This window comes from Petaurus breviceps, unplaced genomic scaffold (genome assembly GCF_028583685.1).
Source record: "Petaurus breviceps papuanus isolate PSGF00001 unplaced genomic scaffold, PetGlider_PUasm1.0 138, whole genome shotgun sequence".
Lineage (NCBI taxonomy): Eukaryota > Metazoa > Chordata > Mammalia > Diprotodontia > Petauridae > Petaurus > Petaurus breviceps.
Window position 1 is genome coordinate 18,745,165 of NW_027185694.1, and position 26,418 is coordinate 18,771,582.

General features: G+C 38.2%; 1 protein-coding gene across 2 annotated transcripts in view; it reads left to right on the plus strand.

Annotated features, from left to right (window-relative positions):
- ADCY9 (adenylate cyclase 9) overlaps positions 1-26,418 on the plus strand; it is a 199,704-nt gene that overhangs the window by 151,191 nt on the left and 22,095 nt on the right. For both annotated transcript variants that reach the window (XM_069106579.1, XM_069106582.1), the window contains exons 7-9: positions 6,554-6,713; positions 8,438-8,586; positions 9,717-9,758. In XM_069106579.1, the coding sequence (XP_068962680.1) occupies positions 6,554-6,713; positions 8,438-8,586; positions 9,717-9,758 (351 nt within the window). The remainder of the gene's footprint in view (positions 1-6,553; positions 6,714-8,437; positions 8,587-9,716; positions 9,759-26,418) is intronic.

Below are 26,418 nucleotides of genomic sequence, written 5' to 3' on the forward strand. Positions count from 1 at the left end.
AGGCTAAATTGTTCCCTTTTGCTTAAGGATTTACAGATTCAGGCAATCTCTACTTTTTCCCCACAATGCATTTCTGGTAACCACATCATAGAGTAGATCATTGCCAGTAGATTGAATTTTTCCATACTGTGTACTTAGCCAAGGACTTTGTTCTGAATAAATCATAACTCTGATTAACAATATGTTATAAAAGCAAAGATTTTTTTTGTTCAGAGTTGTATTAGCATATGACTCTTCCTATATGGAAACTCCCTCCAGTGATTTATTTCCATAAATTGCCCATAATTTATCAATGAATTAACAAGTATTTATTAATAATAATATTAATATATGTTAATATAATAACAGTGCCAGGCACTGAGGTAGACCATGGGGATACAAGTACAAAGAATGATAGGATTGTTTCAGGCATTGAGAGGTCAGGTGACTTACCCAAGGTTATACAGCTAAAGTATGTTCGGGGCAGGATTTGAGTTGAGGCCATCCTAACTTAGAGACTGTTCCCCTTGCTTTATACCAAACTCTAGCTCCAAAAACAGATATAATAAACTTATAGAATAGTTTAAATTATTAAGATTTGGGGCAGCTAGGTGGCACAAATAGAGTAACAACCCTGGAATCTGGAGGACCTGAGTTCAAACCTGGCCTCAGGCACTTAACACTTACTAGCCATGTGACCTTGGGCAAGTCACTTAATCCCAATTGCCCTGCCCTCCCCCCTCCAAAAAAAAAGCAAAAAATAAAAAAAAACTATTAAGATTATTTACTGCAAGTCCAATAAGTTAGATACAAGTGTACATTGCGTTAGAGCCCCAAGTACGCTATAAAGTACACATAGGGACTCAAAACTGTGATTGCTTCAAGAGTATGCAACTCCTAGAAGTTAAGAGACTTGCCCTGGAGGGTGTCTCAGCTGGTGTATGTCAAAGGTGTAATTCTTTGTTTTCCTGTTTCCCAGCCCTGTTGTATCTGCTGCCTCTCAAAATACATGGAGTACATATATACATATATTTTTAAATACAGCTCTCTTTTATCAGACGGAGACTATCTCATGAGAAAGTGAGTTTCTTCTGACTCTGGAAGTGACGAGCCTAAGACTGGATAACCACCCTGTGTCATGGATATTTTAGAGAGGATTTCTCTGTTGGTTGGAAGTTTAGATTAGAATTCTAAGTTCCCTTCCATGAAATTTGATCTAAAGCTAATTCAGTCATTTTTGGTTATGCCTGACTCTTCGTGGCCCTGTTGGGGGTTTTCTTGGCAAAGATACTGTAGTAGTTTTTCATTTCCTTCTCCAGCTCATTTTACAGATGAGGAAACTGAGGCAGAGTTAAGTGACTTGCCCAGGGTCATATAGTTACTAAATGTCTGAGGCCAGATTTAAACTCAGGAAAGATGAGTCTTCTGACTCCAGGCCCAGCACTCTATTCTCTGTGCCACCTAGCTGCCCAAAACTAATATATTAACTATAATAAACATTCAATTAATGATTAAATTTTTTCAAAGTACTGTAAGTTCAGAGTAGCTGGGACGGGGGCAGGGAGGTAGAGGAATGATTTGCATGACCCAGATACCTTTAAAAAAATGTCTACTTTTTCCCTTGATAGAGATTGTCCTCCCACAGGCTAGGGTTGAGGTTTTCAGAATAGTGCCACTAACCTCAGAGCTATCTCATGAAAATATTTTATTCAATCCAAGAGGTACTTTGTTGTCAGCTACTGTACTTCTTACTTCCCATCTCACTGTGAAGCCTTGAAAACAATTTCTAGGTCATCAAGGCTACTACTTCCCCACCCTCAAAAAAAAATGCTGAGACAAGCATAAACCTCCCTAGACAGACTGTAGGACTTTGGCCAAAATGCTAAATACAAGGAGCATTGTAGTACAGATATTAATTGGTCAGATTCAGTCAAAGAAGCTAGTCATATTGGAAGCAAGGGAAGGTGGGAACTACTTGTATCCATGCAAGGATACCTACCTAATAGTTACATTTCCCTCTGTTGGGAGGCAAGGACATTTTGAGAATCTTTGTGCCTGTTTTCCATTGATTATGTCACCTATCAAATAAACTAATACCAAGCATGATGGCATTTATAGTTTTATCAGAAGGTATATTTTACACTATGTGAAAATTATTTGTGTGAAGAATGTTTTTGTCAGCTTAAAAGTAACAGACAAAATATGTTACTTGATTTCATACCTGTAATGACAGAATCACAAATATAAAGGGGGGAGGGAGGGCATCTATTCTTTTTTTTTTTTTTTGCCTTTTGGAGGGCAATTGGGGTTAACTAACTTGCCCAAGGTTACACGGCTAGTTTTTTTGTGTGTGTGTGGGTGTTAAGTGTCTGAGGCCGGAACCAAACTCGGGTCCTCCTGACTCTGGGGCCCGCTTTACTCACTGTGCCACCTAGCCACCCCAGAGGGCACCTATTCTAACCCTGTAATTTTCCAGATGAGAAAACTGAGATGCAGAAAGATTAAACTATTTGTCCATCCACACTGCCTTTCTCAAGTGGCCTTGTTTCTGGTTTTATCTATTACAGAATTAATATACAAATTTAAATTTTTGTTAAAATTCCAGCGGAACCCAATTTTCTAAAATTGAGTCATTAGCGCCATCTTCTGGCCCAATTTTCATGTTACTCATCTCTTGGCTAATAGAATGGTCAAAAGTAAAATAAGTACAAAGTTAGGTACCTCAATATTTGGATCCCATACCTATGATTTTCTGCCTCAACCGAATCCATCTCACATGAGAGTATATGAGTAGTAGTACTAGAAGGCTTGGCTAAATTAAAATACAAAATCCTCAGTCTGTCATTTAAACCTCCAAGAATATTGCTCCAACTTCCCTTTCCCAGTTTATTTCATATTACTCCCTAAACTGACTGGCTGGCAGTTCCCTAAACTTGATTTTCCATATCCTGTCTCTGTGTCTTCTCATGGACTGTCCTTCATGCCTAGGATTTGTTTCCTATTCACTTCTACCTCTTAGAATTGCTAGCTTCCCTCAAGGCTCAGTTCAGATGCTATTTACTATGCAAAGCTTTCCCTTCTCTCCTCAATAGTTCTTTCTTGTTCCTTAAATTGCCTTGAGTTTAACTGTGTATGTGTTGTATCTCTTCCCACTTATTTCTGAAGTTCTTAGTTGTTTTCCCATCCTCATACTTGACCAAAGCTGCTCTTGCTAAGGTTGCCAGGAATCTCTTAATTGCTAAATCCAGTAGCCTTTTCCCAATCCTCATCCTTCTTGACCCCTCTATAGCTTTTGACATTCAGAATCCTTCAGGACGTTTTCTTTTGTCTTGGCTTCTAGTTAGGAGGTCTTTGCCCTGCAATTATTCAAGATAATGGGTATTCTAAACAAACAAGAATGTAATCTGTGGAATATTTAATCAATTAAATAAAATTAAATTTTAGTTTAAATATCTAATATTAAATTATTGCTTATTATATTAAATTGATATAAAATTATTAAATAAATTAATATTTAGTATTTTCCTTCAAATAAGGAAATTTTACAACCTTACTCAACCTTTTTCAATGGTGAGTAAATCTTATGGAATTATTAGATTACAGAATCTCAGAGTTAGAAGATACCTCAGAGGCCAAAAATCCAGCTTATACCTGAAGGAAGTCCATTTAAAACATTCCCAACAAGAGGTCATCTGGCCTCTGTTTGGAGACCCTTAGTGAGGGTCCACTATTTCCCAAAGTTGTCTTATACCTTTAGAGGCACTATTAAGAGTAGGAAAATGGAAAGAGTTCTGGATTTGGAGTCAGAGGCCCTGGATAAAATTCTGCCTTTACCACTTTTTATTTGTGTGACCTTGAGCAAGTGACCTCTCTGAGCCTCAGATTCCTTATCTGTAAAAATGAAGGAGTAATCCCTTTAAGGTGTCTTCTAGTCCTAAAAATCTAGATATTTCTAATTGTTAGGAAGTTTGTTCTTATATCCTACCTATATCCATCTTACTCTTTGTTCTGTTAAGCAGAACAAGAACATGAATCTCTTCTATGGGATAGCTCTTCAGATTCTTATAGACAACAACTTCTCTAAGTCTTCTGTTCTCCAGTTCCTTCAACTGATCCTCCGAAGTCATGATCCTGGTCCCTTTCTGCTGTATACTTTCCAGGCTATCACTGTCTATCCTATAATATAGTACCCAGAGCAGAACACAGTACTCTGGGTGTGGGTATACTCTGATCAGGGCACAGTCCAGTGAGACTAGACTTGCCTCCTTCATCCTTTGCACTGGGCTTTTCATATAGCCTAGCTTTGAGGATTACCTTTTTTCACCACTACATCACAGTTAATTCATATTGAGCTTGTAGTTTATTTAATCCCCTATTTTTATTTTCAAATGAACTGCTGTCTAGCCATGCCTCCCTAATCTTGGACTTGGGAAGTTGACTTTTTTCAGTTTAATTCATGAAACATTTATCATCTACTGTATGCCAGGTACTGGGGAATACAAAGACAAAAATGAAGCACTCCTTGTCCCCCAGGAACTTACATCCTACTGAAGGGAAAACTTATTTATATATGCATGCATGCATGTATGTATGTATGTGTTATGTATGTACATTTAAAATTAAATATACAGGGGCGGCCAGGTGGCTCAGCGAGTAAGAGCACCAGCTCCAGTGTTGGGATGACCTGGGAATCAAATCCAGCCCAGAAATAACTGGCCTGTAACCTTGAGCAAGTTACTTAACCCCGATTGCTTTAAAAAAAAAAAAAGATTTAATAAGCCTATAAAGGTAGGCTCTAGCCAGATTGTGAAGGGCTTTCCACAACAAACAGAGAAGTATGTATTTTGTCCTAGAGGTAAGGAGTCTCTGGAACTTCTTGAGCAGGCAAACGACATGGTCAGACTTGTGCTTTAGAATGATCAAAATGGCAGCTGTTGGGAGAATTAATTGGAAAGGGTCAAGCCATCAGGAGACTGTTGCAATAGTTGAGGTGAGAGATAGTAAGGCCCTAAACTGGGCTGGTGGAAGTGTTAGCTGAGAGAAGGGGATGGACACTAATACATTGTGTAGGTAGAACTGATGAGACTTGGCAACTGATTAGATATGAGAGGTAAAAGAAAAGAAGAAGTTGAGGATGATTCTGAGGTTGCAATCCTGGTCACTCAACAGATACAGGGAAGGAAGATAAAATAATATATGTATTATTTGAGTTATCTGAAACTTTGTTATATTTTCAGGTAGATGTTAATGAGAATTTTTGTGTATTAGTTATTAAATTCCCTACTGATGATCAGAAGTTAAAGCGAACATTTAGAGGCATCCTGGTAAAAGAAGAGTGATACTGTTGAGCCTTACTGATGTATTCAGGTTCTTAAAACCCATTTGGATTCACCTTCTATTCAATCACTATTCATAGGTCTCTGTTCTTCTTCTGAAATGTACCTCAATCAGTCAGAATTAATCATGTGGTATCAGAGCAATATTTGCTCAAAATAAATGTGAGATATATAATAGATAAGATTCAAGCAGCAAACACTCTTGCCACTCACTTCCCAAATTGGAACCTTCCAAACTTTTAGGGAACAAGTACCCCTTTCAGACCCACACTGTAACCAATAGAACAGGAAAAACAGGCTTGTGAGTCTTCTCTTGGCACTCCCCAAGCTGCTATGTAAGACCAACAAGAAGAATTTTAAAGTAACATCTATTGAAGTAGCAGTCTTGGGTCTGCTGAGTTTCTTAGTTTTGGAACTAGATGAACATAGAAGCTCTAGACCACATTCTCACCATCATCAGTGAGGTCCAAATGGGACCACAGAATCCCTGTCTTCTTGGAAGCCCTTCTTCTAGGAAGTCCTCCTTCTTAGGGACCAAAGACTCAGGAATCTTAGATAGGGTCCCTCTTCATGTCCTGGCAATCCTTTTTTACCATTCATCTTTTCCAATCTCCCTAGCTCTCCTTCCATTCCTGCCTCTTGAAACTTCCTCTCTCTCATCTCTCACAAGAGCTCTGTCTAGCCTTTTGGGGTATATGGGGTGTTCAGAGAAGACTTGTACCTCTGCTGTGAGAGTGAGCACTTTTCAGAGCTGCTCATCCACCTTTAGTGTCCACCTGTCACTCAACTCTCACTTGGGGCTCCCAGAAGCTGTAGCAGGAGCAGCAGCCACACCCCAGGAAAACTGTGTTGGCAGACAGGCTAAACCAGATTAAAGGTGACTGACAGACCTCAAACCTGTCAGTGAGTTGAGGAATGTCTGCCCCAAGTGTGTGTCTCATATTATGAATGCAGACTGACTACTGAAATTCGTAATTTTATGCTTGCCATTTTCATCGTTGACTCAGTAGATAGACTTTGTTCATTCTATCAAGTTATCAGCCTTCTTGCCTTCCATTTGTGGTCTGGTGGAATACAACCTGCTATCTGGGCAATTTATCTGTTGTCCAATTTTTTTCTACAAAGCTTGTCTAGCATATATACACCTACCAATTTTTATGACTGACCTACATACAGGAAAATAGTGTTTGCTGTGTATGTTAAAATTTTGAATTACTTAGTGGCTTTATTTGTTACAGAATGGCATTTTTCCTTGAGGAGGTAATGACATGTACTAAGCATCTGTTGGAAGTGATAGCTGGTTGGCTACCTCGGCATTTCATTGGCGCAATCCTAGTCTCACTCCCAGCCCTTGCAGTTTATTCACATTTTACCTCGGAATTTGAAACAAACATACATGTAAGTCACTTACTGTGTTTGTCTATCACAGTTGCTGTGTTCTCTTGGGATGTGTGTTAGTTTTCATCTCTAAGTTTGAGGCTACTTTGGGCATTGTTTTAGATATCATGAGCCTTTGAAAAAGAAAACCTCATTAAATAAATGGTCCCTTTAAACAGTAAACTTTTACCCAAGATAGAGAGCTAGGGATAGAGGTTCAGCTTCTATCCTTTGTATATTGTGCTCCTTAAATCCTGTTAACTAATTGGCTTATAAATCCTACTTAAGCACTTGGAAGAACCTCCCAAAAGAAAAGTTCAGTTGGGGCGGCCAGGTAGCACAGCGAGTAAGAGCACCAGCTCCAGTGTTGAGAAGACCTGGAGATCGAATCCCGGGCTCAGACACTTAGCACCCACCCAGAAACACCTGGCCGTGTAACCTTGAGCAAGTTACTTAACCCCAATTGCTTCGGGGCAGCCAGGTGGCTCAGCGAGTAAGAGCACTGGCTCCAGTGTTGGGATGACCCACCCAGAAACACCTGGCCGTGTAACCTTGAGCAAGTTACTTAACCCCAATTGCTTCGGGGCAGCCAGGTGGCTCAGCGAGTAAGAGCACTGGCTCCAGTGTTGGGATGACCTGGATCAAATCCGGGCTCAGATACTCAGCACCACACCCAGAAATAATTGGCCTTGTAACCTTGAGCAAGTTACTTAACCCCAATTGCTTTAAAAAAAAAAAAAGTTCAGTTCAGTTGTATAATAGAAGTTTAGAATTATTACTATTCTACTATTTTGTGACTCGAATTCAAGTAGTTTGTCCCAAAGGTCAAAGTAAAAAATTCCAAATTCAAAATCACCAAATACTCAGTTCAATAAACCCTTCATAATTAACACAGATATGTAATGGAACGTGTTACCAGCTGTTAATATATCAAGAAAAGAACTTCTAAATTGAATTCCATAATTCATGGATTCATAACAACTTGAAAACTATGTATACCTCTAATGAAAACTAATGTAAAATGAGTCCCTAAGGACCTGATTGCATTTTCATACTTTTAGACCCAAATTGTATTTTGGTTTATTCACAGCAGCATGCTTTAAGGGAAAGCGTTATGATTATATAGTAGCAACCTTCAAATGATGGTGCTAACAGACAACTTTTTTTCTTCTTAACATCAGCATAAGCTTTGGAGCATCTTGGGAAATTTGATTTAAACTTGTCATTTTAAACTTGTTTAAAATTCTAGGTAATGAAACTTCATGATAAATTATTTGTCTGGAAGACTGTTGGACTCACTATGTGTAAAAATAACAGCCTCTTTTAGCAACTTTAATCTCAAACTTAATGTTTTAGTATTGAACAAAAAAACTTTTAAAATACATAATTACAAAATATAATCTTGTCAAAATGTGTTAGAGAAGTATACTGAAAGGGCAAAAAGAAAATAAATGTAGAAAGGTTATTAGAGCTGGCTTCTAGACCCACTGCTGCCATTAATTTGCTATATGATGTTGGGCAAATCATTTCCTCTCTGGGCCTCAGTTTCCTTGATTGTGAATCAACTTGTGATTCTTGCCCTAAGGCTCTATGTTGTCATTTGGCTTTATGCTTTGTAACTTTTTAGGAGAACTGTGTCTTATTTCACATGATAATATTCACTGAATTAAACTCACATAATAGAAAGTTCTTTTGAAACATTGAATTAAATTTGAAATTGTTTTGTTTTGTTTTTCTCATTGCAGTATACCATGTTTATGTGCTCTGCAATTCTGATCACCATCGTGCAATACTGTAATTTCTGCCAGCTAAGTTTCTGGATGAGATCATCATTAGCAACAATTGTTGGAGCTGTGCTTGTCATTTTACTCTATGTCTCTTTGTGTCCAGACAGGTAAGTTATGGATGCAACAGATCAGAGCAGTCACTGGAACAAAATGGCCTGCAGTGCCAACTGTTGCTTCTTAAATAACTGTTACTTCAACACAAAAATAAAAAATGGTGGAATCTTAAGTATGGGACACTGTATATAATGTCAAACTTGGTCAATATATGATTAGTTTATTCCCACTGAAATGGCCTCCTTCCACATTTCTGCTGGCTGAAATTGTTCTTTTCCTTCCAGGCCCAGTCAAGTTACTACCTCTTTGTCCCTTCAGCTAGAAATTGTCTTTCTTTCCTTGAATCTTTCCTATTTCTCTGTAACCTCCTTTGTATAATAGCTTTTGTGTCTGTGTGCATTAGGTATGCCCCTACCTTGAGGGGACTATATCTTGTTTTATCTCTGTGTCCTCTGCATCTAGCACGGGGTTTTACACATAAAAATTACTTACTGAATACTTATTAAGTTGCCTACATAAAAAATCAACAAAGATACAGTAGTACTGTCACCTAATGAGGTCAAACCACTTATTTAGATAACAGGATGCTCCCTAAAAATGATAGAGACTTTTTTTTATGTCACTTGCTTAGTTGATTAAACGGAGTCTTCTTTGATAAAACTGGAATATTCTTTGTCTTGGGTGCCTTTTAAATAGCCCTTGATGCTTTTATGTGTGAAAGGTAACTCCTTCTCCAAACAATTGCTTTCAACTATTGTCTTGAGCGTCCTATCTTTAGTTTTTCCCTGGCAGTGTGTGTGTGTGTGTGTGTGTGTGTGTGTGTGTGAAGACATTTGGGGTTTCTAGCCACTAGCAGTTTTTGTATGCTTCATCAAAGTGAAGAAAGTCAGTTATGGCTTTTTAAGTATTTCTTTTCTGTGTGGATTTGCTGCACACAGTCATTCAACCCACATATTTTCAGTATGTGATATGAAATCTTTTTAGCAGCCCCATTGTCTATGCCTTTTTTTAAATGACTCTCAACCAGGAGTTTTGGTTAAACCATATTAGTATAATATCGTCTTTAGCAGCTAACCAACTCAGTATTTCATAAAGTAGAGAAATTTATTAACTAATTATCAAGATGCTTTCATCATTACCTTCTTTATTTTAAAAGTTCTTTTTCCCTACATTTGTATTTCAGTTCCATAGAAACATCCCAGTTAGATGCAGTACAGAATTTCAGGTAAGCTTCTTGTATTGTATACATCTCTGAAGAATAACAGTGGGGTGTGGCAGAAATACTTGTGTGGAATTTTTGTTTGACTATATTTCTTAATAGGGAGAATTTTTACTGTAGGAGGGGAAGTAGATGGTTAGTGATAGTCATACCAAAAAACAAAAAAGAAAAGAAGGAAAGAGCATCAGTAAAGAATAATTCAGAGGGGGAACATAAGCAAGTGGGGACAGTGTTAGAACTATCATGCTAAATTTAACATGCTCTTTAAAAACCCAAACTTATGCAATAGAGATTCATGGTTTCATTTACAGTCTTCTTTTTCTCTTCTTATATTTGTTTGTTGATATTTAAGTTCACAATAAAAAAAAATAAAAATTTTAAAAATCATCCAAGAGTCAGAAAATTCAAATTCAATTCCATCTCTGTCACTTCCTAGCTATATGACCCTGGACAAATAACTTTTCTGTGTCTCAGCTTCTCTATCTAATGGTAATGGTACTTTTCATTGCCTAGCTCAGGGTTGCTGGGAGCAAATTGTTTTGTGGACTTTAAAGCCCTATGTAAATCTCAATTGTGTAATATGAAGAGAGATAAAAATTATTTCCTTTTCATTTTTTTTTCAAATTGCTAAATTATATCACAGCTTATATAAGGGTTTCCTGAAAAATATATTCATCGGGGAGGCTTTGGTCAGGACACTTCTGATCAGGTGACTTCCTCCCCAGTCAAATTGATGTAAACACAGAAGGGGCAAGTAACAAAGAGATAACATGATATTATCTTGATGAGTACAAAGATGGGTTTTCACTTTGTTAAAGTTATACAGAAAATGAAGGAGTTCTTCCTTGATGGAATTAGATGGGCAGTTTATGAAATTAGATAGGCAGTTTGGCAAAGATTGACTGTCTTTAAAAACTAGCTTGGCCTTTAAAAACTAGCCTTCCAGTGCTTGACATAATTGAGGTTAAGAGAACCTTGTGAAACGTGATCCTGGAAGAAGAGAGGTGAGTCACCTAAGAAGGAAGTACCTAGCTCTTTTCATTTCTTTGTGTACCTCTATCAAAGGGCATTGCTTTGCAGAAAGCTACTTGTCCAGCAGGAGGCACTGCACCCAGAAGGGAGGAGAATGACTCTTGACTTCAGAGAAGATAAGTAGCTTATGGATTCAATATAGTATCAGTGTTGGGAGTCAAGCTCTTGAGAAAAGCAGGCGTAGGGGGACCTCAGCTGAGCAAACTTCCCAGGAAAGGTACTGCACTCAGGGAAGCAGCCTAAGGATGCCATGAGAAGAAAAATTCTGTTGGGGCTCTGCAGGGCCAGAGACACAGATTGCCTTGGCCATATGTGTTCCCCGTGTATGTCTGTCTCATTACCAGTGGATATATCCACTCTTTGTCTCTGTGCTATGTATATTTGTGGTAGAGCATGCCTTAGGTTTGGGGTGGGGGGGGAATGTTTTATAGCTGATGTTCTTACTATGCCATCTTAGTAAATGCCTTTGCTTTGACCTGATTGTGTCTAATGTTGACTATTAAAAGTAATTCTACTAACTGACTCTGTTGTAGTCAGTCAGTGCCTTAGGGGTGCTTGCAGCCTGAGTATGAGTTGGAGGGTAGAACAGAAGGGCTACCTATTCATATATATATATGGGATGTCCCAAAAGAGTCTTGATGCAGTTTTAAGACTTAATAACTTAAAATTGCACTAAGATTTTTGAGATATCATATATATATATACATGCATATATACATATGTATATATACATATATATTTTTACTAAAATTGAATAAAATCATTTATTCTTGTCTTGATTTTTAATCTTCTAAAATAGGAATGCAATTACCTTTTGTGTAATGTATAAATAGTACTCTTCTAGAAACTGTCAAGTTGGAAGCAGTTGTTTTTAGTACAGTTGTCTTTTACTGAAAGAAGAGTTACATTTTAGCCAAGCTAGCTATAGAATTAAATTATGTGTGTTAAGTTATTACTATATGTTAAAGTATTTTCATCTGTCATTTTTAAAAAACTGAGTATACATTTCTACAAGTTCTACTGCAATCTTGGTTCTCTCTTAGTTGCTATGCATACAGTACTTTTCCACCTCCTATCAGAGCCATAGCCTTCTTCCTCATCTTACCTAAGCTGTGTTGCAATTTCCTCTTCAACTCAAGGAATTACTCAGGACTCGCCATCAACTCCTTAATCATACCACTTTCCCCCCATCTTCCCTCCTATCTCTTCCTACTACCTAGAATGGATCCCAGGGACAACTCTGTGTTAGTCAGTTTCAAAGACTGGACTGAGCTGATTTATTTAAGTAATGGAAACTTTAGCAGGAGTGACCCCAAAAGCAACTGGAAAGATAATGCAGGAGTCTAGTTATATTCTTACTCCCCCTTTTCTCTCATGACAATTCAGGCATAACTGTGGCTTTTTTTTCTTCGCTTTTTGGAGGGGGAAAAACAGGGCAATTGGGGTTAAGTGACTTGCCCAAGGTCACATAGCTAGTAAGTGTTAAGTGTCTGTGGCTGGATTTGAACTCAGGTCCTCCTGACTCCAGGCCGGTGCTCTATTCATTACACCACCTAGCTGCCCCATCTGTGACTTTTTTTCAGTTGATACATTTTGTTATGAAAAACTAATTACTTCCCGATAAACCCCACAATGCTATCCCCCAAAACAAGGTTAAGTACAACTATAGTGAGTTGTACTGCACTTCTTAAACTGTGAGTCATAACCCTATATGGAGTCATGACCTACAGTTTAAGAAGCCCTGAAGGAGTTATGAATAGAAAAAGTTTAAGAATCCCTGGATGTGATTTGCCATTTTTGTAGTTTACCATTTAACAGAATGTACATATATTTTAACCTTAGTACTTTGAAACTAACATTGTCCATTGTTTTTTATCTGGGCTTTGTTTGCTTTTACTGATACTTTATTTTGCATTATTATCATAGTATATGTGTTTCTATGGGCTCTGCTTTCTTTACTCTGTATCAGTTTGTAAAAGTTTCTCCTTTTTCTCAGGCTTCTAAATATACCTTTTTTTTATGCCTAATATTCCTTTATAGTCTCATATCACAGTTTGTCCATTAACACACAGTTTGTGTAAAACATACTTTGTTCCAGATTGTTCCTATTATAAATAGTGCTGCTCTGAATATTTTTATACAGGAAACCTCTCTTGCAGTCATTAACTTCAGGATATAAACCTAATAAAAGGACAGTTGGATCAGAGAGTTTGAACATTTTTAATAACTTTTATTTTGTCTTTCTAGAGTATTTTCCAGAATAATTGGAACAATTCACAGTTCCATCAGCATTAACTGATTTATTCAACAAACATTTACTAACCATGTAGCATGTAACTTGTAGCACCAATGCAATAGTTGCAGAGCCAACAGACATTATAAATATGCTGGCATAGTGCTCAATCACAAAATCTAACAGACTCTCCAATAAAAGACAGAAGCAAAACAATTATTCAGACACCAGAAAACTGAATCCCCAAACCAGAAAGCCGAATCCATCATAGTAGCAAAGAAGTTAATAAGGCATAACACCACAGATAGCCATACCATCCTTTAGCCTTCCCATAAACCAGCACTCACAAACTTAACTCTCTGTTTGCCTGCCATCCTCTCTCTCCCACTTTCTAGCTGTTCTGATTCCCAGCTTCCTATGGGCTCTGCTCCACCCTTCAGCAAACTCTTCCCAGCACAGGCTCCATGTGATTACATTCAGCCTATTAGGGGACAGGGAGTATCTTCAAAGGAGGAAAGATCTTCAAATTACTGTCACCATTACATTGCTTCACAGAAGGCATTATACTAAGTGGTAACAATACAAAGACAAAGATGAAAAACCACTTATATTCCCTTGGGGAGATACAACATTTAAGTCTAGTAAGTGCAAGATCTTTTGAGGAGGAAGAACACTAGTGACTGGGGAAGGGGAGGAGGTGAGAACCAGGAGATGTTTGCTAAAGGAGACTGTGCCTGAGCTGAACGTTAAAAGGAGTAGTATTGGTTTCCAGAATCCCATCCTGATCCAGAAGTCAGGAACAAAGCTAGGAAGGGAAATCCAAGCTGTCAACAGCCATATTAAAATAAATGCTCCAAATAACTGATAGAGAAGTACAAATTAAAACAACTCTGAGGCTCTATCTCATACTCATAAAATTGGCAGAAATGACCATTTTTGGAGTGACTGAGGGGAAACAGGCATGCTGTTTTCCATTCTTAGTGAAGTTATGAATTGGTACAGCCATTCTGAAAAGCAATTTGGAACTATATCCAAAAAAATCACTAAACTACATATATCTTTTGATTCAGTGACATTGCTATTGGCTTATGCCCCAAAAAGATCAAGGAAAGGGGAAAAGGATTTGTACATACAGAAATATTTATAGCACTCTTTTTGTAATGACAAAGAGCTGGTAACTCAGGGATGTCTATCACCTTGGGAATGGCTGAGCAAATTATGGTCTATAAATGTGATAGAATTATTGTTGTATCATAAGAAATATTTAAAAGCATAAATTCAAAGAAACTTGAGAAAAATTGTGTGAAGTGATAGAGTGAAATTAATAGAACCTGAAGAGCAATTTATTCAATAGCAGTTTGGGGGGGGAAAAACAATTTTGAAAGACTTAAAAGACCTCTGATTAATTCATTGACCAAGCACAATTCCAGAGGACTGATAATGAAGTATGCTACCTACTTTCTGATTAAGAGGAGATGGATTAAAGTTACAGAATGAAACCATACGTGGCCAATGTGAGGATTTGTTTGACTTAAGTATACATATTTGTTATAAGGAATTTGTTTTTTCCTTTTTCATTTGGGGGAAGGTGAGGTTGTGGTAAGGTTGACAAAAGAAAAAAAAGGGTCATTGAAGAAGGTTTAAATGCACAGAAAAGAACAGAAAGTCCAAAAGAAAACAAACAGAACTGATCTGAAAATTTGATGTTGAATGTATGCTTATAAGGAAAAGCAAGCTGTATGTAATAGAGATTAACAACTTAAAGTTCAATGTTCTTTTTCTGCTCTATTTTGTATATGGAAATGCCCATTGTATTTGGTGCTCAAGTTCAAAAATTTTTTTAAAGAATTTAAAAAAAAATGGGTTGGAGGTGGTGGAGAGAAGCAGAGGTCCCTCTGGCCACTCCCCAGTCTCAGTGGCAGAGCACCTCAGTTTTCAGGCAGTGGGAGGAGCTGATCCTCTGTTTGTGATTCTCATCAACTAACTGTACCAGGAGCTAGCTGGGTCACAGATGAAGGGATCAATGGACTTTCTGCCTCTGTACCTCCTTCTGTGTGGTGTGGACAGAATGGACAACCTCAGTGCTCTCTTCTGATTTCTCTACCCCAAAAGCCTGTAAAAGATGTCACCAAACTGTGGACTTGGGAATAGTGTGTGTTTGAGGCTTCTGTCTCCATAGCAGAACTCATGATGCAGTGCTGAGTTCTTCCCCACATCAAATATTTTGCAGCTTTTTTTTTAAATCAGCTGGAGAACACTTGAACGCTGCAGTTATATAGCACAAGTATCAAAAGAACATCAACACTTTAACATAACAGTGATAATTATCCCAGTACTCGAGTAATCGTCCCACAGAATCAATGATAGCAAATGTTCATTAACAGTATACATAGGAGGCATCGCATAATACAAACCATCACTTGATAGGACTCTTCAGTGACTAAATGGATAAATTACATGCAGGACATTTTATGTTCATATACACGATGTTCAAGCAAGTAACCATAAATTAAAAAAAAAACCCACCACTAGCTAACTTTAATATCATTAGGTCTATAAAGAATAAACATAAGTATGAACATGTGCATATATATAAATATAACAAACAAAAAAGTATGTAGCTAATAGATTTTTACTATATTAAAAACATTATATAAACATATAACAGATCAATAAACATATTAAGTTACATGTAAAGTACACTTTACATGTGTGGTCTCTGTTCCTGGGCTCTATGTGTAACTGCTTCCAGTTCACTGGTAGCATCATATTAATCTGGGTACAGTTTGAATGGGTCTAGCTCTCCTGTGACCTACTGACCTCTCTGTCCCTATAACTGAACTGGCTGATAATATAAGCTGATTATCTCCATCATTATGCTGGCTTCAGCATTTCCTTGCTCTGTAGGTTGTCTCTGTACCCTAGGAATCTCTATAGGTAAAGTTCTAGGCAAGAAAAGAGTTGCCTCTTGGTTCAGTCCTTTCCCCCTGCATGAACTGAGATTCCCCTCAGTTTGAGGCAGAGTGGTTGGGTAAATAGTACACAGAGTCATCTTCCCTAGAAGCAGCACTTTCAGAACCACTATCTGGTTCATTTATTTTTTGGACAACTGATAGGTGTTCACTTTTGCTCAGAGACCACTAAGGTAAATGCCTATCAATCCTTTGTACCTACTCATCAGAAATCCCATTAATTCTTCTTTGGGCAATAAGTGGTTGCAGTGAATTATCTCTGAAGGTTCCCTCCACTCCCTAGGGTTGCTCCATAAACAGGCTAGTTGCCTAGTCTCTCAGTATCTTTGTATGGTTTAGCTTTCCATAGATCTTTCATCTTGTGTGTACTTTGAACATCAAAGCCTTTCAATAGATCTCTCTCTCCTTGCCGGAAGATTTGACAATAGAATCAGGCACCATACTACCTTTTATTTCTGTCAGAGCTCTGGACTGGTTCTGACTAGTCGATAGCCATTTTTCAGCTTCTCTCAGATGAGAGATGTACTGGTTGATGCTGTTTGCATCATTTTGATCCTCTGAAACTCCAAAGCACAAGTCAATAGACAGGCACAGTTCTTAACCAAACATAAGTAGAGTATAAAGCAAGAACTCCTATGATATATACAGCTTCCCTTTTCTCTTTTGTTCTCTAGACCTCTGTATAGCTGTCCAAGTGTTGCTTGTAGTATCTTCCTAGTATTTCTGGTAGACTGGAATTGGCTTCAGTAGGTGCCAATACTTCAGTGAGAATTTATAGACTTGGACATGCCAAACCCCCAGTGTCCCACCTTCCTATCGACACCAATGACTTCTTTAGGGAATTTCAAGATCATCTTGATCTATCCCAGATGTATGTAGTCTCTGTTACTCCATCTTCCATTTTTAAACCCATTCAAAGTCTATAAAGGTACTTCCCTCAGATGTTTCTGATAGAAGGATTAGGATGGTAACTTGAAATCTACTGTATGTATAGGGGGTCCTGTGAATACAGATGGAATAGACTTGTAAGGAATTGATGATGATCCATGATTACTACTTTCAGGATCTGGTGTGACCTTCTCTTCTGGCACAGTGCTAGGCAATTTTCTTATTACTTTTGAACCTTGGAGATTCTATTGTATCTTTTCAGTTTTTCTCCATCCAAATAACTCTTTGCTTAGATCCAGAGTTGAAAGCTCTTCCTTGTTGAGATAGTGTGTACCAGACAGATTGGACAAGGGCTGGTCTATCTGCAACTCAAACTGCATTGGCTTCAGCAGACCCAGATTCATTGAGACTTTGCATTTCTTTTCTGGTAATTTTTTAGTGGCCTCCTTATCTGGGCTTTGAAGGTCGAGGCATGTGCATTGATAATTTATTTGGGAATCAAGTTAGTAGTAGCACTTACTGTAAATGACCTTTTCTTTTGATTGTCCCTGTCAAGTAATTGCATCATATTTAATTTCTACCACCTGCATATCATATTAGACTTCAAGATCTCCGTTCTCTTTTTCATTTACCTTTAGGAGGAGAACAAGTGTTTTGTTTTGTTTTTTTCCCATTGTCCCACCTATCTATAGGCTTTTGCTATCGAATCTTTCATATGCAGAATGACTCCTTTGCTTTGCTTCCATGGCCCACACTGGAGAGGATATGCCTTAGCTACTCAGGATTGAAACCTTCTTCCCCATAGGCACTGTGGTCCTACATCTCTGTTAGTATTTGCCTCACTTTAGCTAACTATGGCAGCAAGATCCATGACTTAAGACCAATGATGGGAAGATGGCAAGGTTCAAGGTAATTTCTCAGACCTCTGTGTATTTGCTTCAGTCTGACCTCATCTATTTTCTCAGGTCCTTCCTCACCTCTCTCTATTAGTGACTATAACCAAAAATCCAATCTGGCTGTAAATTGAGAAGGTTTTTCATCTTTATACTGAAGAGTGGAATAGATTAAATGCAATATAAGCTTTCTGTGGGTTTTTACCACAATCATATTGTATCTTTAGTTTTTGTAGACATGCTTGCCACATGGTTACGTGGCCATTAGGCCCTGCACAAGGTTAAGAGCTTCTCCTTTAAGACTTTCCATCAATATAATTCTCTTTTCTGACTCTTGTGCTTGCCAGTGCTGTGGTAAATCTGAAGCTTGGCAAATCTAGTTCTTCAGTTGTTCTACTGAAGGCTGTTGTTTTGTCCCAAAAAGATTCCTAATTTGGATCTGATACATCTTTCTTATAGTGAGGTCTGGCATTAATCTTAGCTACAGGACAAGTGTTTTTTTCTCAGAGTTAAACACACCTCTTAATTGTTTTTTCCATAAAAGCTTCTACTTTTTAAAGCACTTCCATATCCTCAGAGGGTAGTTTGCAGATTAATTCCCAGGTCCTATTTCCTGCCATCAGGACTTTTCTACAGCAGGAATTTTTGAATGATCAGATGGATCTGGTAACTTACCAGTGGTAATGACTCACTTCCGAGTTATTTCCCCTGTGAGCTTTTGTCTTATCTTACTCAGGCCCAAGCCTCTGTGCCACCTCCCTGCTGTCTACTCATTATGTCCCTACACAGTTCTATTCCACCCCCACTCCCAGCACAAAGATATTTAAAATTAAACAACTGAGACATAAAAAATAGAAGAAAAGTGGATAACACAAAATTCTTCTTAACCAACATCAACAAAATCTGAACTAGGAACCAGCTCAATTCAAAGTTTTCACTAAAATCCTGGTATCACAAGAGAGGCTTAAAATAACCTTTCAAAAATAATAATAAAGAAAGGAGGGAAGCAGAAAATTGGGAAAGAATTTTTACAACCAGTGTCTCTGATAAAGGCCTCATTTCTAAAACATTTAGAGAACTGTGTCAAATTCATAGGAATACAAGTCTTTCCCCAATCAATAAATGGTCAAAGGATATGAAGAGGCATTTTTCAGAGGAAGAAATTACAGATATCTATAAGCATATGAAAAAATGCTCTAAATCACTATTGATCAGAGAAATACATATCAAAACAACTCTTATGTACCACATCTCACCAATCAGCTTGGCTAAGATGACAAAATGATAAATGCTGGAGAAAATGTGGGAAAATTGGAGCACTAATGCATTGTTGGTAGAGTTGTGAACTGATCCAACCATTCTGGAGAACAATCTGGAACAATGCCCAAAGGGCTATAAAAATGTGTGTTCCCTGGGTGACTAGGTGGCGCTGTGAATAGAGCACCAGCCCCGGAGTCAGGAGGACCTGAGTTCAAATCCGATCTCAGACACTTAACACAAAAACTAGCCATGTGACCTTGGGCAAGTCACTTAACCCCAATTGCCCTGCCTTCCCTCCTCCAAAAAAAATGTGCATACCCTTTGACCCAACAATACCACTATCCCAAAGAGATCATAAAAATGGGAAAAGGACACACATGTACAAAAAATATTTATAGCAGCTCTTTTTGTGGTGGCAAAGAATTGGAGATCAAGGGGATGTCCATCAATTGGGGAATGGCTAAACAAGTTGTGGTATATGAACATAATGGAACACTATTGTGCTATAAGAAATGAGGAACAGATGGACTTCATAATAACCTGGAGAGACTTAATGCTGAGTGAGGGGAGCAGAACCAGGAGAACATTGTACACAATTACAGACATATCGTATCTGTGATGACTGACTTTGATAGACTGGACTCATCTCAGCAATGCAAGGTTATAAGTCAACTCCAAAGGACTCATGATGGAGAGGGATATCCACAGCCAGAGAAAGTATTAGAGTCTGAATGCAGATTGAAGCTAACTACTTGCTCGCTCTCTTTTTTGTTTTGTTTTGTTTCTTCTTCCTTGTTATTCGTTCCATTTATTATTCTTCTTTACAACTTGACTAATGTTTAATGTGAAGGTATATGTAGAACCTATATTAGATTGCATGCTGCCATGGGGGGAGGTGGGAGAAAATTTGGAACTCAAAAACTTGTGGAACTGAATGTTATAAACTAATAGTAAATAAAATTTAAAATAATAATAATAATAATAAAAGATTAATTCCAGTAATAGTAGAGAAAGCAAGGGGAAAAAGAAAAAAAAAAATGAACCTTTCAGAAATTACTTTCCCGATCCAAAATTCCTACATGTAAAGAAGTAAATGTGTTGATTCCTGTGTTTTGTTTCCCTTGTAGCATATTTACGGATGGGTACCCTATGTGTAGCACAAGTACCCCTTTAGGAAACTTGCCCTACCTGAGCTTAGCTCACTTTTGCCTCAAGGAGTTAACTCACTTACGTCTTGGGAAATTTGGGAGAGTGAGAGAGAAAGAGAAAGAATGCATGAGAGTATCTGTATCAATCTCTTTTCTGTTTTAGGAAACTTGTGCTTGCCCAGGGGTATGATAGAAGTATACATACCTTGCTTTTGGAACTTCCAAATGCTATTTTCCCTTTCCCCTGGTACCTAAGTTGTCCTTTTAAAAAGGGGGGGAGGGGTTCCATCTCCCTTATCTTTACAGAAATCAAAACCTCTTCTCAGATCTTTACCTACTATTGTTCTTAATCATAGTAGATAAGGATTAATAGCTACTTAATATTTCTTTTATGTAGAGAAGAGCCAAATCATAAATAATAACAATAATGGCAAGCAATTGAGGAGCAATTAATTTGTAGAGAAGCTGCTTCCTGCAATAGGGAATAGAATCACCTACTTACACTGACCACCTTCCTTTCTCATCACAAAGAAGGACCTGAAAGAAATTGCCAGTCAGCTTAATAGAAAGCCTTCTTTCACATGGGGTGGGAAAGGGACAAGAAAAGCTTCCTCTGGCTGCTGTGCAGTCTCATAACCACAATTCGGCACTTCTCAACTAGAGAAGGAAGAATTGCTCTCCAGCTTCTGGCTCCCGTTGCCCACAGTGAGCATTTGCAAAGTCACAGATAAGGAGCAAGACAGAACAACTTCCCATGTTTCCTAAGCAAGATCTCACTCCTCTCTTACAGCTAGCTTCTCATACCAGGTATGCTTGTTTCTTATCTTCCTTGACTTTCTTCAAGACTCAGCTCAAATGCCACTTTTTGCCTCCCTTTCCCAGTCCCACCCACCCTCTGCTAGTACCTTCCCTCTTCTCTTGTATATATCCTATCTGTACATGTGGCCTCCCTTGAATATGAACTCCTTAAAAAGGGACAGCTAGGTGGCTCAGTGAATAGACCACCGGCCCTGGAGTCAGGGTGACTTGAGTTCAAATGTGGCCTCATACACTAGCCGTGTGACCTTGGGCAAGTCACTTAACCCCAATTGCCCTCCAAAAATTAAAAAAAAGCAAAATGAACTCCTTAAAAGTCAAGGATAGGACTTTGCTTTTTTCTGTATCCCCAACACTTAGAACAATGAATGTCACATAGTGTTGGGCATAAAAGCTCAACAATAGCAAGTGCTCAATAAATGCTTTTGATGCACTGGCTAATTAATTGTGCTGATTATTTTCCTAATATCCATTTGTAGCGGCAAGCACCCCAGCATCCCCAGGATGGCTGCCCATACAGGTTCTTGGATCTGCTTTGTTAAAGGAAAGCAACTCAAAATGGGTTAACAAGCTTACTTTAATCAGTCAGTCATATGTATCGTTTACCTAGTTCAGGGGGAAAAGGTCAGCACCCTGAACTTCAGAAAATACAGACAGAATTATCAAGACAGAGAAACAGATCAAGTAGACATTTTCAAACTGTCCAACCATTACATCCATACCAAACAACATCTGGGTTTCAAAGCCAGGGGGTTCTGGACAACAGCTTCCCAGAATTTCATCTGATCAAATCACAGAACACTTGTCAAAGTGAGCCCCAAAACAAAGCCTCACATCAGGGCTTATATAGCCTTCTCCTGGCTCAGAGAATGTAACAACCTTATTGACCCACTGGCCAATCAAAAAGTATCTACTGAAAAACAAGCCTCCCTCCCCAGGCTTCTGGTGCACTTTAGGATCTTCAAATTTACATTCCCATTACACCATTTTTTAAAGAATACTTTTTATTGATGTGTTTTTATTTTTTTTATACGTCATCAAAATTTCCCTAGTGTCTCTCCCTTTCCCTCTCCTGAATCCCACATTACAAGTAATGTTTTGAAAAGAAATAAACAAAAGCCCAGCAGAACTCATCAATACATTGAAAAAAATTGAAAATATACGCAGTATACTATACTTGGTGCAAAGGGATGGGGTGGGGTTGTCTTCTTGTATCTTTTCTTTGTAGTCATTTGTGTTCTTTGCAATTTTGCAACATTCACTTTTGTTTTTTCCATTTATAGTGTTGTACTCTTTCTATATATTGTTTTCTTGGTTCTGCTTATTTCCTTCTGAAACAGTTGGTGTATATCTTTCTCTGCTTCTCTGTATCTGTCACATTAATTTGTTACAGCACAATTATATTCCATTACATTCATGTGCCAGTTTGTTTAGTCATTCCCTAACTGATAGTCATTTGCCTCCTTTCTAATTCCCTGCTATCGCTAAAAGTGCTGCTAAACACATTTTGATGAATATGGGGACTTTCTTACAAGTGGCCTAGTAATGGAATCTTTGGGTCAAAGGGGAATATTTTAGTTACTTTGTTTGCATAATTACAAATTTCTTTTCAAAATTACTGTGCTGACAGTTCTACTGACAGCATGAATGTGCTTATCTTTCCATAACCTCTCTAATATTGGCTATCCCATCTTTTATTATCTTTGCCAATTTGCAGAGTGTGAGATGAAACTTCAAAGTTGTCATTATTTGCATTTCTCTTACCAGTAGTGATTTGGAGATTTCTTTTACATGGTTATTAATCACAAACAATTAATAATTTGTGATTCTCCTTTGAGACTTATTTGTTCATATGCTTTGGCTACTTATCTATTAGAAGTCATTGATATGGCATTAAAACTATAATTAACTTTGGTAGTTTTATCATTTTTATATTGACACAGCTCAGCCATGCTCTGAATATTCCTCCAGTTAGGTTGTTTTTTTTTTTTTTATTACTTTAGAGAGCAATTTGTAATTGAATCTATACAACTTTTTTTGTATGCTTTAGTAGATTGATCCCCAAACGCGTATTTTGTAGTTATTTGGAATAGGATTTCCCTTTTTCTTATTCCCTTTTGGATTCTATAAGGGATAGTTTTATCGCTACCCATCTTTATGCTTTTATTAATTTTTTTCTCTTGTCTTATTGCTGTTTCTAACATTGACAGAGCTATATTAAATAATAGTAGGAAGAGTGAGCATCTTGTTTTACTCCTGTATTTATTGGGAAAGCTTCTGCTATAGCTTCATTGCATACAATACCTGGTTTTGGTTTAGATACTTATATTTTATGATATCAAAAAAGGTCCCTTCATGTATATACTTTTAAGATGGTTGTTTTTTTAAAGCAGAAATGAATGTTGTGCTTTGTCAAAGACTTTTCTGTTTCCGTGGGGGATAATTACGTGGTTTTGGATGTTTTTGCTTATAATATATGTTGAACCATTCTCATACCTCTGCTATAAATCCAACTTGATCATTGTGGGTAAATTTTTATATATTGATAGTCTTTTGCTAAAATCTTTGTATCTGTATTCATTAGTGCTTCTACAGGAGACAACATCATTAACAGTCACACAATTGACTAAAGTGTGACTGAAAGGTACAGCAAATATAAGATGTCAGAGTGCATGTTTGTTGCCTGTAAAAGGTATTTGATTCTGTGGAGTAAAATATTCTCTGAAGAACTCTGCTCCAATAAAATGTATCCCATGCACTTAATCAAAATCACATGATTCCTTAAATGGCAAAACAACCAAAATATCTTTTTTTATGACCCTATGCTTACTTTTATTAGGAAAAGTATGAAATAGAGATATATATTCTCCATGTTTTCTGTCATGATGGAAGATAGTCCATTAAGAATCTAGATTGAGACTAGCTGTGTGACCTTGGGCAAGTCACTTAACCCCAATTGCCCTCCAAAAAGAAAAAAGAAAACAGGATGGCGGAATAGAAGCAGGACCTCCCCACGGCTCTGGCTTCCACCTTCCCCCTTCCCCAATCCATGTAAAAAGGGGATTCTAAACAAACTTTGGAGCTGCAGAACCCACAAAATGACACAGAGAAGCTAACCCCACCCCCCAGGACAGCCTGGCAGGCTGGCAGGAATCAGCCAGCACATTGTTCTGGGAGCCAAGCCCAGCTCCACATCAAGGCTTTAGCCCCAGGGCGGGCCTGACCAGCCCCAGGCCAGAGGGACTCCAGATCAGAAGCAGCTGTGGCCATTTCCAGATTTATCAACACATAGATGCAAAGGACAAAGTGAGAGGTCAGTGAAGTCTGGACTTTGGGACCCAGCAAGTGGGAGTGCATGGCTTTTGCTCCTGGGGTGAGAAGCCGTTGAGACTCAGGCACAGCCAGCCAGTGCCACGTGGTAGCTTCAGCTCCTGTCCTGCAGAGTGTAGGGGGCCCAAGCACCAGTCTGAGGGGTAATTGCTCTTGCTTTAACCTGCTTGGATCTGGATTGAAGTCTAGGGTGGAGGTCCTGGGGTACATGACTAGCTTCCCAGAGCATGTGGAGACCTCAGAGAGGGCACAAATCTAATACCTCCAGCAGCTGAGAAAACCCCAGTGTTTGGGACAAAAGCTCCCCTGTCTGGTGGCAGAGTCCTACTGTGGCAAAAAGCCCAGGGGTCAAGTGACTGAGGGGCAACATGACCAGGCAAAGGAAACAAAGCAGACAGAAGATTCCAACATTAGACTCCTATTTTGAGGACAAAAAGGAGCAAAGCATGGAACAGGAGGAAGACAGTGAAGTCAGAACTCCTGCACCAAAAGCTTCAAAGGAAAACACAAGCTGGTTACAGGCCATAGAGGACCTTAAGAAGCAGATAAGAGAAGTGGAGGAAAAATTGGGAAGAGAAATGAGAACAATGCAAGAAAATTATGAAATGAGAGTCAACAGCCTGACTGAGGAAAATAACACCTTAAAAAATAAACTAACTCAATGGGCAAAAGAGGCTCAAAAAGGCAATGAGGAGAAGAATGCCTTAAAAAGCTGAATTTGCCAGATTGAAAAAGAATCTCAAAAGCTCAATGAGGAGAATCATTGCTTCAAAATTAGATTGGAGCAAATGGAAGCTAATGACTTTATGAGAAATCAAGATGCTATTAAACAGATCCAAACAAATGAAAGAATAGAAGGCAATGTGAAATATCTCATGGGAAAAACCACTGACCTGGAAAATAGATCCAGGAGAGATAATTTAAAAATTATTGGACTACCTGAAAGCCATGATCAAAGTAAGAACCTAGAAATCATCCTCCAGGAAGTTCTCAAAGAAAACTGCCCTGACGTTTTAGAACCAGAGGGCAAAATAGAGGTTGAAAGAATCCACTGATCATCCCCTGAAAAATATCCCAAAAAGAAAACTCCTAGGAATATTATAGTCAGGTTCCAGAATTCTCAGATTAAGGAGAGAATATTACAAGCAGCCAGGAAGAAACAATTCGAATACTGTGGAAGCACAATCAGGGTAACCCAGGATCTGGCAGCTTCTACACTGAGGGATCGAAGGGATTGGAATATGATATTCCGGAGGTCAAAGGAGCTGGGATTAAAACCAAGAGTCACCTACCCAGCAAAACTGAGTATCATGTTTCAGGGGAAAATATGGTCATTCTGTGGAATAGAGGACTTTCAAGCATTCTTGTTGAAAAAACCATAGTTGAATAGAAAATTTGACATTCAGATACAAGAAGCAAGAGAAGCTTGAGAAGGTAAACAGGGAAAAGAAATCATAAGGAACTTCTCAAAGTTGAACTATTAACATTCCTATATGGACAAACAATAATTGTAACTTATGAAACCTTTCTCAGTAGTTGAAGGGAATATATATATATATATGTATGTATGTATGTATATATATATGGGTATATGGGCATATGAATACATATGTGAATGTATATATATATGTTTACAGGTGTACATAGATAGAGGGCACAGTACCAATTTAACAGGAAGGGATGATACTTAAAAGGTGAAATTAAGAGGTGAGAGAGGAATATAATGGGAGGAGATGGGGAGAGACAGAATGGGGTAACTATCTCATATAGAAGAGGCAAGGGAAAATGTTTACAATGGAGGGGAAGAATAGGAAGGCAAAAGGGAATGGGTCAACCTTATTCCCATTGACTTTGGCTTGAGGAGGGAATGAAATACACACCAAATAGAGTATCTCACCCTAAAGGAGAGTGGGGGAAAGGGAATGTAAGGGGGGATGATGGAAGGGAGGGCAGGCTGGAGGGGAGGGAAGTTGGAAGCACACACTTTTGAAAAGGGACGGGATCAAAGTGGAGAATAGAACAAGTGGGAGGTGGTATAGGAGGGAGGGAAATATAGTCAGTCTTTTACAATATATCTACTATGTTATTGTTTTG